Below are 15,384 nucleotides of genomic sequence, written 5' to 3'. Positions count from 1 at the left end.
GGCAGAGGGTGGAAAAGATGAGGTTTCACGGAGACACTAAGTCCTCTCCCCTCCTCACTTAGTCCCTCTGCCAGAAGGACAGATCTTAGGGATCAGTATGCTCAGGTGACTCAGCCAGGAGGGCATCTTGACCCCCTGAGCTCCTGCAGGATAAGCCAACAGCCGTCCCTAACATTTCCAGGCACCTGACAAGGGTTCTGCTGGGCCCTGCTGGGGCTTTGTCTGCATTGGAACATCATGGGGTAGATGCACAGCGACTCACACACAGGCACACACATGAATGTACGCACATGGGGCTCCCAGAGCCAGCTGCTCTCTCCCACTCCACACACAGCCTCAGAGATAAGGAAAGGCCACCTCCCAGTCTTGCCTTCCCTGTCTGTGACTTTTTTGTTTTTTACCAGGAGCTGTTGCTCCCACCCCATCAGCTTGGGTGCACTTAGTGGCATTATCTCTAACCAATAGTACAAGAAAAACAGGCAGGGGATGACCTCTGGGCCTCCCTCAGCAGCTGGTGCAAGTGGCTCAGAGGGTCTGTTTCAGGGCAGCATGCCCACAGCCTCTGAGCATGAGGAGCTGCACCTGCCAACCCCATAGAGATCATGGTCAAGTCAGGGCATGGAAAACGGGATCTCCGTGAGATTGGAACCAAATGGGGCCCTGTGGGGGCCCCAGGGGGTCTGGTTTAGTGGCACTCAGGGAGGGCCTCCTGGAGACAATGTAGTGAGGGAGAGTCAGGCTTCTCATGGTGGATGTTTCCACATATCCATACCTGACATGTGGCAGTGACAGAACAGCCAGTGCTGTTGCTCCATGAGTCATTCATACCTGATTCTGTTGTCTAAGTCTTGGTCAGGACCCACTAAACTCCAGTGGTGGAACTGCCTCTGTCTGAGCATGTGGAGCCTGAGGTTCTGTACAGGCACAGGGGCGCCCATCCAATGAGTCCATCAGCTGCTCCTGATGCTCTTGAGGCCAGCAAGAGCATCTGCCCTTTGTTCTGCTGCAGACAAAGCTCTGGCAGGATTGGAACACCTGTCAGATGCTTGGAGACATCAGAGAAGGCTGTCAGCTCACCCTGTGGGAGCTTGGGGGATCTGGGTACCTACTTGGCTGAGTCAGGGCACAGGAGGAACGTGACCCCTGTGTGAGCTCCAAGAAGAAGCTCAAAGTGAGACTCAAAGTGGGGGGCTGGGCAGGTGGGCCAAGAGGATGGTAAGGGCACTGGCCGGAGGGCTGATCCCCAGCAGAGAGGGCAGGAAGGACCCAGCTTAGACACACTCTGAACTTGAGGAGGCTGCCAAGTGGAAAAGTGGCCATGTGAATGGGCCTGGGGATGGCATGTGCAGGGAAATAAGTAGGCCCAGGAGACAGGTCACAGGGCCCTGCTCCATGTGGACCCTAAGAGCACAGCTCTTAGGAAACAGAACGTGGCAGGGGCAACTAAGGCTGCAGGGGCTTGGGGGAAGAACACAGGGTCTTGGCCTGAGGGTGGTTTGGGGATCACCACACTGGGTACAGCAGCTGCATCCATGGGTTCCACTTCCAAAATTTAACAGATCACAGGTCAAATACATTTGGGAAAAAAATGTAAAAATAGCAATGCAATAATTTTGACACATAACTGCCATAAGAGTTGTTCCTAACTTATGCTAGTTTTGAGCCCAGAGTCTTGTGAAGCATATGAACTCACACGTCTCTTGACCTAGCTTGGCCTAATAAAACTGTGCCCCAAGAAAAAAAAATTTTCTGGGTCACTGTGTTGAGCAAGAACAAGACCCCTTCTCTACAAAAAATGGAGAAATTAGCCAGCCATGGTGGCGGGCACCTATAGTCCCAGCTACTCAGGAGGCTGAGATGGGAGAATCACTTGAGCCCAGGACGTGGATGCTGCAGTGAGTTGTGCTGAGGCCACTGCACTCCAACGTGGGCAACAGAGTGAAACCCTGTCTCAAAAAAATAAAAAATTTAAACTGTACAAAATACAGTATAACAACCATGTACATAGCATTTACATTGCACTAGGCAGCAATCTATAGAAAATTTAAAGTATACTTGCAGAATTGTGTAGGTTACACGTAGACACTACACCATTTAATATCAGGGACTTGAGCATACACAAATTTTGATGTCTCCTGGAGTCCTGGACCCAATCTCTCAAAATATCAGGGATGGCTGTGTTATATACTTCATAATTGCTAAAAGGGTAGGGTTTTTTTGTTTGTTTGTTTGTTTGTTTGTTTTTAGCTCAGTGCCTATAGCTCAGCCGCTAGGGTGTTAGCCACATACACTGGAGCTGGCGAGTTCGAACCTAGCCTAGGCCTGCCAAATAACAATGACAAGTACAACCAAAAAAAAGGAAAAGAAAAAATAGCCAGGCATTGTGACAGGCACCTATGGTCCCAGCTACTTCGGAGGCTGAGGCAAGAGAATTGCTTAAGCCCAAGAGTTTGAGGTTGCCGTGAGCTGTGATGCCACAGCACTCTACTGAGAGCAACATGGTGAGACTCTGTCTCAAAAAAAAAATAAAAATAAAATAAAAGAGTAGTTTTTAATGTTCTCACCACAAAAAAAATAAGTTAGGTGATGGATAAGTTAATCACTTGATTTAATATTTGGAGTCTTTTACTAGTAGTCACTTAATTTATTTTTTAAAATGCACATACAGAAAAGAAAATGCCAGTTACGCTTAAGAGTATCTTTGTTGAATCAGTTCAATTGTTTAAAAATCTAGACCTTTCGGTCTACATCTTTCTAATATTTTGCCTGATGAAATGAGAAATATACATAAAGCATATCTGCCACATACCGAAATATAATAGTTAACTTGAGGAGATTCATTTGTGTGATTTTTGAGTTGTAAACTGAACTGATTAAATCTTTCTACTATGTATACATAGGCCAAAACACATGGTACGCCATATATACACACAATTATTTATCAATTAAAAGTAAATAAAAATAAAATAAGATCAGTGTAAAATAAAAGCCATGAATGCCCATCATCACCTTTGGCAGGAGGATAGACTGGCCATGCCCACCCATCAATGTTGAGCACCACACAGGGAAGCAGATGGCCACAGCACCTCCTCTGCACTGCCTCCTGCCTGCATGGTGGACATGGTGTGTGCCATGTGGTTTCGGTGCTGGGTGGCTTTTTTATTCCTTTCGAAAAAAACCGTGAATCATGTTCTTTTCATTCTGGAGGTTATAGTGGCAGACTGCTGGCCAGGATTGAGCAAGGCAGCTGAGGGCAGCTTTGGAGGGCACTTGGGCTGATGGAGTCCTGATGTGGAAGAGGGCAGGCCTGCGGTGGAGATGGCCAGGCAGGGTATGCTGATGTGAAGATGAAGGAGTAGAGAGTCCAAGGGGTGGTGCCAGCGTTCATTTTTAATTGATATCTTCTATGGGTAGAGAGAGAGCCAGAGCCCAAGTCATCATGCTTGGGTGGGGGCTGCCTCAGCAACAACAGGAGGACTGGGTGCACGTGGGAGGGCTCCCTGGCCTCAGCGGGCATGGGAGGGCTGCCTCCAACAGGGAGGATCTGTGAGAGGAGGGGCTGGCTCTAGGCAAGCCAGAGACACAGGTGACAGTGGGGCCTGTGCTGGGCGGTAACTGAGGAAACAAAGGAGCATAGCCCAGACTGGACAGGAGCTAGACAGGCCTGTCGGCAGCCCCATCCCATCCGCCAGGGGCCTGTGGGGAGGGAGGCTTAATGTCTGGAAGGATCTGGCCAGGTCTTTACTTTTCACACTCAAAGAAATTAATTTCAATTTTCACTCATTCACTTGCTCACTGAGCACGAGTCCAGTGCCCGCTGAGTGGCAGAGATGCAGCCAAAGACTGAACTCCTCACTGTCTGGCATATGTCCAGGCCCTGGGTCAAGAAGCAGGTTGTCACCCTCTCAGATGAAAGCCCAGGGCACAGCGCCATCTGTTGCTCCCCATCCTGGGCCCCCTGGTCAGGGGCACGTGTGTGTGTGTGTGTGTGTGTGTGTGTGTATGTGTGTGTGCATGGGTGTGGCCAAGCAGGTGTGGGGTGTAGGTGTGGCCACAGGCCCACAGGTATGCTGCCCTCCAGGTGCTGCTGTGGTCAGCCAACAAGGTGTTTGAGGAGCTGACAGACATCGAGAGGCAGTTCCACAAGGCCTTCTACACCGTGCGGGCCTATCTGAACTGTGATCGCTACTCAGTGGGCCTCCTAGACATGACCAAAGAAAAGGTGAGGCCTCGGCCCCAGGGCTTTCCTGTCCTCCTGGATTGGCACCTACACTGATCACCTCCCCATTTCTCCTCTGCTAGGAATTCTTTGACGTGTGGCCTGTGCTGATGGGGGAAGCCCAGCCGTACTCAGGCCCACGCACTCCTGATGGCCGGGTAGGTCCTGGTGGCTGCTCAGGCTCCAGGGTGGGGAAGCAGGAAAGGGGGTGGGAGCGAGCTGCCTCCCCAGACTCCACCCCTGCCGTGCTCCAGGGATGTGGTAACTGGGCTAGCCCCAAACGAGGTCGCCCACAAATGTTCTGCTTGGCCGGGCTCCTGCTGCCTCCTCGTGGTCATCATACCATCTCCCAATGTGGGACAGGGGAGCATGCATGCGTGTGCACATGTGCATGCAGAAGGACAGGCCCAGTTCATGTGTGGGCTTCTGTGGGAAAGAGAAGAAAGTTGGATCCAAGTCAGAGTGTGAGGTGCATGGCCCGCAGTACCAACACATGTGCCCAGAATGTGCATGCCCACTGGCATGTGTGTGAGTCTTTGTGAAACATGCACTGTGGATGGATCTGCTGTGCACACATGTCATTGCATGTAGGTATGTGGTCATGTGTAACTGGGCTTCTGTCCCAGAGCCCCCCTTGAGGAGTCTGGCTGGGATCCTTAGAACCCTTGTGTCTGTTTCTAGGAAATCGTCTTCTACAAGGTCATCGACTACATCCTCCATGGCAAGGAGGACATCAAAGTCATTCCGTAAGTGCCAGAGCTTCGCAAGAGGTGTCCCTGTAGAAGGGACACATCCCTATAGGAGGGGCACTTTGGATCAGGCATGGTCTCAGGACCACAGGGGGGTCAGCAGTGTCCAGCCAGGCCCAAGCTGCTCTCTGCACTGTGGATGCTGTGGAGTGGGGTGAGGAGGAGGGGGATGTCTGCCTAGGAGACAGAGGGAAGGAGGGATGAGCCTGAAGCCTCCCTTCCTCCAGAGTGGACCTTCAGAGTAATGTTGAAGTCCAGGTGCACTGTCTAGTGGTCCCTCGGGGTCTTACCTTGGCTCAACCAGCCCCACCTGGGAAAGTTGCACTTCCAGAGGGGGAGGCCTGGCATTGCATCCCTGTGGAGCTGGGAGAGGAGGGGTGTCCAGAGGTCAGAGAAGGACTCTAGCCTCCCCCAGCCCTTTAGCTACATGGCTATGAGATCCTATGACCCCACAAAGCTGATGGGACCCAGCCTTAGGCCTCAAGCAGCACCAGGACCCAGGAGCCTACAATATACATCAGGGCCAGAACTGCAGGAGGATGACTGTGGGTCCCAGGAAGTAGCTGCAGCCTTGGGGTCTACAGGAGCAGGTCAAGGTTCCTGCAGAGTGAGGGCCCCGGCATGGCAGGACATGGGAAGGAGGATGAGGCAGCCCAGATCTCTCCAAACCTCATGCCTTGCTCAAGTCCTCACCAGGTCCCACCACCACCATGGCCCCTGCTCCCAGCTGGAGCTCAGAGAAGGGAACAGATGTCAAGGCTAGCTCACAATGTCCACATCTAACAACACTCTCTCCCCACAGCACTCCATCAGCAGATCACTGGGCCCTGGCCAGTGGCCTTCCATCCTACGTGGCAGAAAGTGGCTTTGTGAGTCCTGTGCTATGAGGGCCACGGCCCTGCCCTACCTGGTGCTGCACCCTCGTCTCCTGTAGTCCTCTCCCTTCTGGTCTCCATGCGCTGCAGCTGCCCCTTGGCCACTCTGCTTTCCCAACTTAGAATTCATCTCTTTCCAGTGAGGCTGAGATAGAAAGTCTGCTTTAGAATCATATTATAACTTCAGCAGCTTCAAGTGAAGTTGTTTTCCTGATCCTTTTCCAGATTTGTAACATCATGAATGCCTCTGCTGATGAAATGTTCCAATTTCAGGTATCTGTCCATTCATTGATAGAAACTGTGTTTTACTTAGGCAAGGAGATACTTTGGTGCAGAAATGATGAACTGAATTAGCATTTGCTACTTAACACACTCTCAGAGTCTCAGTTACAAGAAGCTTCTATTTCATGCTCGCAGGTCTGTAGCTCAGCTGGGCTCAACAGACCAGGAGGGACGGCAATGAGGCTTTGGTCTGCTCCACACGTCCTCATCTGCTACCAAAGGGCCAACAAAGGCTCACTCTTGAGGGAGGCAGAGTCAAAGAGATTGGTGGAAATGTGGTTTATCCACTTTCCATTGGTGAGGCCCACCAGTGGTGGGGTGGAAGATAGGACCCAGTGCAAACTGAAAATAAGAGGCCCCTTGCTGAGAAATTATTAAGAACTTCAAGAGCAGAGCATTCAGCCAAGAGCAGGGCCCTCCTGAGAGTGAGCAGCTGTGGGGCTGCAGCCTCACAGCCCTAGGGGGCAAATGTCCTTCACTTCCACTGGTAAGAAAAACTATGACACAAAGTTCAGACACCGGAAGGAATGAAGAGACAGGACAATAACCTGCTCGCCACAGTTCAATGCAGAATAAGAGGCTCACCCTCCCCACGGGCCAGGGCGGTGCTCAGCTCTGGAAATACCCCCTGCAGGAGGGGCCCCTGGACGACTCTGGGTGGGTCATCAAGAATGTGTTGTCCATGCCCATCGTCAACAAGAAGGAGGAGATCGTGGGTGTTGCAACATTTTACAACAGGAAGGACGGGAAGCCATTTGACGAACAGGATGAAGTCCTCATGGAGGTGAGTACCTTTCACTAGAGGTGGTTTTGGAGGGGACACCAATGGGACACTGGCTGTGTGGGGCTTTACCACACCTCACCCCACCCAGCATAAGGTCAGGGAGAGTGGGAGCCAGGATGGGCTCATGGGGCCAAATTCCTTGATACAGTAGGTCTCTGGCAGGCACCAGAAGGCCTGTTCAGTTGCCGGCAGGGTGCAGTGTGTGCTGGGGTGATGACACTGTTGTCCTGTTCCCCAGTCCCTGACACAGTTCCTGGGCTGGTCAGTGATGAACACTGACACCTATGACAAGATGAACAAGTTGGAGAATCGTAAGGACATTGCCCAGGACATGGTCCTTTACCATGTGAGGTGTGACAAGGACGAAATCCAGACAATCCTGGTATGGCACCCTTCCTACTGGTGTCCCTCTGGGCAGCAGGGAGAAGAGGTTCCCAGGGGCTAGGACACACACTGAGGTCTACCCTGACTGCTTATCCCACAGGGGCCTGCCCATGCATGAAAGATGGAGGGAAAAGTGAGGGCCTCCCTCAGCCCAATGTTTCCCCCAACAGAAGGAAGAACTGCCAGGACCCAGCCAGTTGGAGCTGATATGGGCTGTGAGAATCCATCAGTTATGCATGTGGGTTGCTCAGAGCAGTGACTAAGACAGGAAAGGAGCCACCCCACACAGTAACATCATGTCTAGGCATTTGCAAGAGGAAAGCTGACCTTCAGCACTCTGGCATCACTTCATCCCTCACCACTTCATGACACATCTTTCTTCTCTATTAGCCAACCAGGGAACGCCTGGGGAAGGAACCAGCTGACTGTGAAGAGGACGAGCTGAGGCAAATCTTGGTGAGGATCTCACTGTCATCCCTCATAGGGAGGCTGGCTACTCCTAAGGTGGGAGGGGACAGTCCTCTTTTGTGCCCAGGAGGTGCTTAGCACACATAGCATCACCCTGTGACACTGACTAACGTCCGCTTGTTTGTGCAGTGTGTCCACACATCTCAGCATGTGTGTCAACATCATGCAGGGCGTCTCCAAGTGTGTTTGTCCAGCTAAAGGTGTAACTTGATGTCTGCACTGCTGAATGTATCTCCATGTATGCCTGTCTCTTTGTGCTTTTCCAGAACCTTCTTTGTTTAGTCTCAGTGGGCATGACTGAACTATATGCCCATGTGTGTCATCCCTGGTATAGAAGTGACCAGGAGCCCACCACATCCAGTATGTGTGTTTGGATATGTGTGCATGTGTGCCCATGTGTGTGCACATGAGTGCCTATGGACATGTGTTTTTGTGTCTCCCAGAGACCATCACGAGGTCAGCTTAAATATAATATGATGTCTCCATCACCCTGTGCATCCCTATGTGACTTAGTCAGAATCATCTGAGGGCTATCAGTCCCACGGAGGAGGCCTTTGACTGACTGTGCAAATGTGCCTATGTGTATCCATGTGTGTGCCAGTGTATCCACATAGATTCTTGTGTATTCACAGGTGTGGTTGTGTATCCACATGTATCTGTGTGTCTTTTTATGTGCATAACTTTGTGTTTACTATTTTACCATCATTACTCTGTCTGCCCTGCTGGGCACAGTTCTCATTGTTAGGCCACAGAGTAGGAGGAGAGGAGAGGATGACCTGAACCGGCAAGGATGTGAGCATCCCAGGCTCAAGGCTGGAGCAACCAAGAGGACAGATACCAGCAGAGATGCCTAGGGTGTTTGTAGCTGGACAGGGGCTTCAGAGAGGAAAAAGATGGAGGGAAAAGTGAGGGCCTCCCTCAGCCCAATTTCTCCCCCAACAGAAGGAAGAACTTCCAGGGCCCAGCAAGTTTGACATCTATGAGTTCCACTTCTCCGACCTGGAGTGCACCGAGCTAGAGCTGGTCAAATGTGGTATCCAGATGTACTATGAACTGGGTGTGGTCCGCAAGTTCCAGATCCCCCAGGAGGTAGGTAGAGTGGTGGGGGGACACAGTCGGGGTTCTAAGTCCCCCAGGATGTGCAGATAGAGATGTGGTTGGGGGTCTCAGTTCCCTAGGAAATAGGAGGTTGTGTTCGAGACCCAGCTCCCACAGGAAGTTCGGAGGGCAAGCATGTTCACCATAGAACAGAATGGATGCAGCAAGTATGCCTAAAATAAAAGATTAGTTGGATGAGTGAATGGTTGGATGGCTGGATGGAGAGATGAGTGGATGGGTGAGTAAATGGTTGAACAGGTGAATTGATGAATGGAAAGGTGAGTAGATGGGTGAGTGGATGGTTAGATAGATGGGTGACAGATAGGTGAGTGGGTGAATTGATGAATGATTAGACAGCTGGATGAATGGAATGATGGGTGGAAGGAGGGATACATGGTAGATGGATGGAATGATGTATAGAAGGAAGGAGGTATGTTAGCTGGATGGAATGATGCATGGAAGGAGGGATGGATGGTTGGTGAATGGAATGATGCCTGGAAGGAGTGATGGATGGTGGGTAGATGGACTGATGCCTGGGAGGAGTGATGGATGGTGGATGGTTGGAATGATGCAGGGAAGAAGTAATGGATGGTGGGTGAATGGAATGATTCAGGGAAGGAGTGATGGATGGTAGGTGGATGGAATAATGCAGGGAGTCCTGTGCTATCTGGGCCACAGCCCTGCCCTACCTGGTGCTGCACCCTCGTCTCCTGTAGTCCCCTCCCTTCCAGTTCCATGCACTGCAGCCGTCCCTTGGCCATTCTGCTTTCCCAGTGATGGATGGTCGGTGGATGGAATAAAGCAGGGAAGGCGTGATGGATGGTGGATGGCTGGAATGATACAGGGAAAGAGTGATGGATGGCAGGTGGATGGAATGATACAGGGAAGGAGTTATGGATGGAAGGTGGATGGAATGATGCCTGGAAGGAGTGATAGATGGTAGACGGTTGGAATGATACAGAGAAGGAGTGATGGATGCTGAGTGGATGGAATGATGCCTGAAAGGAGTGATGGATGGTGGGTGGATGGAATGATGCCTGGAAGGAGTGGTGGATGGTGGGTGGATGGAATGATGCCTGGAAGGAATGACGGATGGTGGGTGGATGGAATGATGCAGGGAAGAAGTGATGGATGCTGAGTGGATGGAATGATGCCTGAAAAGAGTGATGGATGGTGGATGGATGGAATGAGGCATGGAAGGAGAGATGGAGGGTGGGTGATTGGAATGATACTGGGAAGGAATGATAGATGGTGGGTGAATGGAATGATGTATGGAAAGAGGGGTGAATTGTGGGTAGACAACTGGATATATGATGGCCATTTGCTCTGTCCAGCTCCATGTCATGGGTGCTGGTATTATACTCCCCACCTATGAAGGCCAGCAGAGCCCGTGGTGAATAGTGGTGACAGGGAAGGTCGTGGAGGCCTAGGAGACAGAGTGTGGGAATGATGGATTCAAAGGAGAGCTCGGAGAGCTGTTACCACATAATGCTTTGGTGAGACCTCCACATGTTGCCAGAGCCCATGGATCTTCTCGGCTCACTCAGGTCCTGGTTCGGTTCCTGTTCTCCATCAGCAAAGGGTACCGAAGAATCACCTACCACAACTGGCGCCATGGCTTTAATGTGGCCCAGACGATGTTCACGCTGCTCATGGTGCGTAGCCAGGGCTCGAGAGGGGCCCCCTGTCAGGCCTCCTGAATGACCAGTGTCATGTAGACCCTCCTGGCACCAAGGGTAGTGCCCCACTCTCCCAATGGGGAGAGACAGGCCCATCAAGGGCAGGGGGATTGGAGGCCGCCAACATCCAACAACAGTGCACACTGCAGCCTAGTGGTGGGTGGCCAGAGGGGAGTAGGCTCCAACCCAATGTCCCCATACCCACCCCGCCCACCAAACTGGAGCCAGAGCATGTGAGCATGGAAGGTCCTGTCTCTGCAGACTGGCAAGCTGAAGAGCTACTACACAGACCTGGAGGCCTTTGCCATGGTGACAGCCGGTCTGTGCCACGACATCGACCACCGGGGAACCAACAACCTATACCAGATGAAGTAGGCTCCGCCCAGGGGTGGGCACTCGGGAGGCATGTGAATTAGCAATAGACTGACTGCCTCTGCACCCTGGGTGTGCATCAACAGCTGCCATGCGGAAAGCGGGTGCCCGGCAGTGGCCCCTCACCCCCACTGCCTCTTGGGCAGCACTTCTAATCATTTATCTATTTGTTTTTTAATGAAATCTTAAAGGTCCCAAAATCCCTTAGCCAAGCTCCATGGCTCCTCAATTTTGGAACGGCACCACCTGGAGTTTGGGAAGTTCCTGCTTTCGGAGGAGGTTTGTTTCTCTCTGTCCTTGCTCTTGATACCATGTCCTGATGAGCCAGTGCATGTCCCAGGGCTGAGGCTGGGCTATGTGCAGAACCCAGGGCCACATCTGAGTTTGGTAACTTCCCCACCATGGAGTGGAGTCCAAGGAGGGAGGGGTCTGGGACCGACCAGTGGGTGGGTGATGCCTTGACAGGGCAGCTGGATTCTGCGGGAGGGGCAGCTGAGCAGGGGGGGGTCCCCAAGGAACGGTACACTGGCTGCCCCTCCCTGCCTGGCTGTGGTCTGGGCGACCATGTAGGTCCAGAGTAATGAAACAAGGCCAAACTGTCAGAAGGGGGTGGACACCCTGAGGGAAGTACAGGCAGGGCCATCCTGGCTGCAGGGGAGCAGGATCTGTCTGCCAACAAGGGCCAGGGCCCAAAAGGCACAGACAGGCCACCCGGATGGGTCCAGAGAGGCTGCAATGACTATGCACGGTCCCCACAGAGCCTGAACATCTACCAGAACCTGAACCGGCGTCAGCACGAGCACGTGATTCACCTCATGGACATCGCCATCATCGCCACAGACCTGGCGCTCTACTTCAAGTGTGTGCCCTTCCTACAGGGCAGGAGGCTAGAGAGGGGGCCAGGGCTGGAGTAGGACCGGGGAGGCCCTTAGGGGTTGGGGTGCCCTCCACATACTCCTACCCATTCCCTTCTTTGCCGTTGGGGTCCAGGAAAAGGACAATGTTCCAGAAGATTGTGGACGAGTCCAAGAACTATGAGGACAAAAAAAGCTGGGTGGAGTACCTGTCCCTGGAGACAACACGGAAGGAGATTGTCATGTGAGTGCTGAGGCCCAGCCCTGCAGAATGTAAGGCCCACCTGCCCATCAGCTGGGTAATCCTGAGACTCCTCCCCAGACAAGCCAGGGGCCCAGGTGCTCTGGAACTAGAGTCGCACACCTCAGCCTAGTGTGTGGGCACTCAGGAGGCATGTGAATTAGCAATTTCGGCAATGCCCTGAAACCTGCGTTCCACCCTATTTGCTCCCATCTTCAGGAGAGAAAGTGCAGGACTTCAGGGCAGACAGACCATCTTCTTGGTTTGGGGACTTTAATTCCTGAACTTCCATTTCTTCATCTATTTCATCTAAAATATGGGGATTTGGAACTAATATCTTTGCCAGTGTGTCTCAGAGATTCAATAAGAAAGTATATGAATGGCATATAGGTGCAGTGGCTCGTGCCTGTAATCCCAGCTCTCTGGGAGGCTGAGCGGGGATGATCCCTTGAGCTCAGGAGTTTGAGACCAGCCTGAGCAAGAGCGAGACCCCGTCTCTACTAAAAGTAGAAAAACCAGCCAGGCATTGTGGCAGGTGCCTGTAGTCCCAGCTACTAGGGAAGCTGAGGCAGGAGGATCACTTGAGCTCAGGAGTTCGAGGTTGCTGTGGGCTATGATGACACTACCACACTGTAGCCTGAGCAACAAGAGTGAGACTCTGCCAAAAAACAAACAAAAAAAAAGAAAACCACCTGCACTCAGAAGGCATCCAGTGAACACTAATGACAGGTTTGTCTGTCCACAGGGCAATGATGATGACAGCCTGTGACCTGTCTGCCATCACCAAGCCCTGGGAAGTCCAGAGTAAGGTCAGTGTCTACAGAATCACAGTGACCCAGAATTAACACTTCCTCAGAGCCTTGAAGGGCTGCATCTGGGGCAGCCAAGGTGGGGTGCAAACGTGGTGGATGCTGCCAAGTGCCCAGGAGTGGTCCAGTCAAATCCCTGAGTGGCAGGACCCCAGGGCCTCTGGCAGGTAAGACCGCAGAGCCCCCAGGTGGTGCCTTGTGTGCCTTTCAGGTCGCTCTTCTGGTGGCTGCTGAGTTCTGGGAACAAGGAGACTTGGAAAGGACAGTCTTGGATCAGCAGCCCATTGTGAGTGCTGCTGCTAGAGCCTCTTACCCCCCAGGGACATCAAGACCTTGCAGTGGTCCTCAGGAGCCTCAAGAGCTGCTGGGGGACACAGGCCTGGCTCAGGCACAGGCAGACCCCAGCAGTTAATCATACTCTGCAAGGCTGTGTAGCATGAGTTTAGAGGCTCAGTGTCTGGGTAAAAGTGTAGGAAAAGCAGGGCTGATGTGACACCCACACAGAGGTGAGAGTGGCTGAAAGTGGAGGATCCAGGACCTCTCTGTGGGACCAGGCAGCTCTTAAGGTCTGCCCAGCTGGACCATGACCCATGCTCCCAGAAGGCCCTGGGCAGGGCAGGCATACAGGGCCAATGCCACCTTAAGGTGGATGGTGCCAGCACCGCCAGGTCAGCAACAAGGGTCAAGAGACACTGCCAGGCCATGGGGAGCCCCTGGGCAGGGCTGACCAGAGCCAACAAAAGCTGCTGTGGAGCTGGATGCAGTGGCTCACGCCTGTAATCCCAGATCTCTGGGAGGCCTAGGCCAAGTAGATTGCTTGAGCTCAGAAGTTGGAGACCAGCCTGAGCAAGAGTGAGACCTCGTCTCAAAAAAAAAGCTGAGTATTGTGGCAGGTGCCTGTAGTCCCAGCTACTTGGGAGACTGAGGCAAGAGAATTTCTTGAGCCCAAGAGTTTGAGTTTGCTGTAAGCTATGATGCCATAGCACTCAACTGAGGGCAACCAAGTAAGACTCTGTCTCAAAAAAAAAGAGCTGCTGTGAACAGCTGGCCAAGGGGGTTCTTTTGGGTTTTTGCTTCCAAGGGCATGTCTGCCAGGCAGAACTGGTGCCCTGGGCCAGGCTCTGCCTGCATCCTTGGGTTCTGCTCCTTTTGTGACTCTGGGATTATCTTCCTGAGGGGCAGAGCTAGGGGCTGGGCAAGGTCATACTTCTCTGCTTCCCCCACAGCCTATGATGGACAGGAACAAGGCAGCCGAGCTCCCCAAGCTGCAGGTTGGCTTCATCGACTTCGTGTGCACCTTTGTGTACAAGGTGTGTGGCTCAGAAGTGCCATGTGTTGGCTGAGTGCAGACTGAGCACATGGGGACTCACAGAGGGGCCCAGCAGTGTCCTCACACAGCAGAGCATATGTGGTTCCACCCCAATCTTGAGCACAGAAGACTAAAGAGGGCCTTACAGGGCCACCCAGCCCCCAACATCCCCTCAGATTGCCTCCAGGGCCTCTAGATGTCCCCTCCTCAGTGGGTTCCCTGCCATGGCCAGTGTACTCTGGGGGCACTGACCACAGCTGACCTGTGGGTTCATTTGCTCAGTGTCTGTGGACCCTCCAGGGCAGACTAGGATCTGCCCAGCAATCCACTGGACAACCTGCCAACTTGCCGGGTGCCCAACACTCTGCTGAGTCTGAGTTCTGCTGTTCGGCCTCATGAGGATACAGCGCAGGAGCTGGGGGCTACTTGCCAAGGTTCAGGGTCCTACTGCAGAATCCCTGCGTGATGCCACAACACCCTGGCCCAGCAGGAGCTGTCTCTCCATGCACTCTGTGGCAAAAGGGTCTCACCCTAAGGACATTACCTGGTCTTCAATGCAGCTGCCCCTCTGGGTCAAGTGGGACCAGGACGTTCAGTCCTGACGGGGCCATGGGTCTCAGCCTCCCAACGGGGCACCACTCTGCCATCCCCAACTCCACACGCACCATGTGATGTGTGCAGGTGCTGTGGGGTATCCTCATGTGGTCTGTGAGGTGTGCTCACTGGTGTGTGTGAGGGACAGGAGAGAGCTACTGCCATGTGCCCAGCAGAACACATGCTGCCCCCACAGCCTTGCAGGCAGCATTTCATACTGTCCTTGGGACCTTCTCCTAACACTGCCCACACCCTGCAGCCTCCCTTCTAACATCAGGAACACAGACCTGAGCCTAGCCCCCTTTGGGGGCTTTGCCATAAGGTGGTTCTCCCTCCCATCCATCCCTACCCACCAGGAGGTGAGCAAGACAGGGTGGTAGGAGGAAACACAACTTTTCTGCTCCCTCCAGGAGTTTTCCCGTTTCCATGAAGAGATTCTGCCCATGTTTGAACGACTACAGAACAACAGAAAGGAGTGGAAGGCACTGGCAGATGACTATGAGGCCAAAGTGAAGGCCCTAGAGGAGGAAAAGAAGAAAGAAGAAGAGCGGACGGCCAAGAAAGGTCTGTGCTCCCATGGCCTGCTGGGCATTAGCTTGTAGAAGCCAGAGCATCATGGGTAGAGTTGTCTTTGGAGGAAAGAGAGAGCAGACCTCACATAGCCCAG

General features: G+C 52.8%; 1 protein-coding gene across 1 annotated transcript in view; it reads left to right on the top strand.

The window, feature by feature from the left end:
• The window catches only part of PDE6B (phosphodiesterase 6B), a 32,270-nt gene that overhangs the window by 14,777 nt on the left and 2,109 nt on the right, over nt 1-15,384 (top strand). Inside the window, exons 4-21 of the mRNA XM_053577761.1 lie at nt 4,082-4,222; nt 4,303-4,377; nt 4,901-4,965; nt 5,771-5,837; nt 6,069-6,116; nt 6,760-6,909; nt 7,148-7,291; nt 7,684-7,749; nt 8,704-8,850; nt 10,407-10,514; nt 10,800-10,909; nt 11,102-11,189; nt 11,669-11,769; nt 11,901-12,008; nt 12,751-12,814; nt 13,026-13,100; nt 14,041-14,124; nt 15,128-15,281. Of these exons, the coding sequence (XP_053433736.1) occupies nt 4,082-4,222; nt 4,303-4,377; nt 4,901-4,965; nt 5,771-5,837; nt 6,069-6,116; nt 6,760-6,909; nt 7,148-7,291; nt 7,684-7,749; nt 8,704-8,850; nt 10,407-10,514; nt 10,800-10,909; nt 11,102-11,189; nt 11,669-11,769; nt 11,901-12,008; nt 12,751-12,814; nt 13,026-13,100; nt 14,041-14,124; nt 15,128-15,281 (1,795 nt within the window). The remainder of the gene's footprint in view (nt 1-4,081; nt 4,223-4,302; nt 4,378-4,900; nt 4,966-5,770; nt 5,838-6,068; nt 6,117-6,759; nt 6,910-7,147; nt 7,292-7,683; nt 7,750-8,703; nt 8,851-10,406; nt 10,515-10,799; nt 10,910-11,101; nt 11,190-11,668; nt 11,770-11,900; nt 12,009-12,750; nt 12,815-13,025; nt 13,101-14,040; nt 14,125-15,127; nt 15,282-15,384) is intronic.

Source organism: Nycticebus coucang, chromosome 23 (genome assembly GCF_027406575.1).
Source record: "Nycticebus coucang isolate mNycCou1 chromosome 23, mNycCou1.pri, whole genome shotgun sequence".
Taxonomy (NCBI): Eukaryota; Metazoa; Chordata; class Mammalia; order Primates; family Lorisidae; genus Nycticebus; species Nycticebus coucang.
Note: the sequence above shows the minus strand (reverse complement) of the source record. Positions and strands in the feature narration are given on the sequence as shown.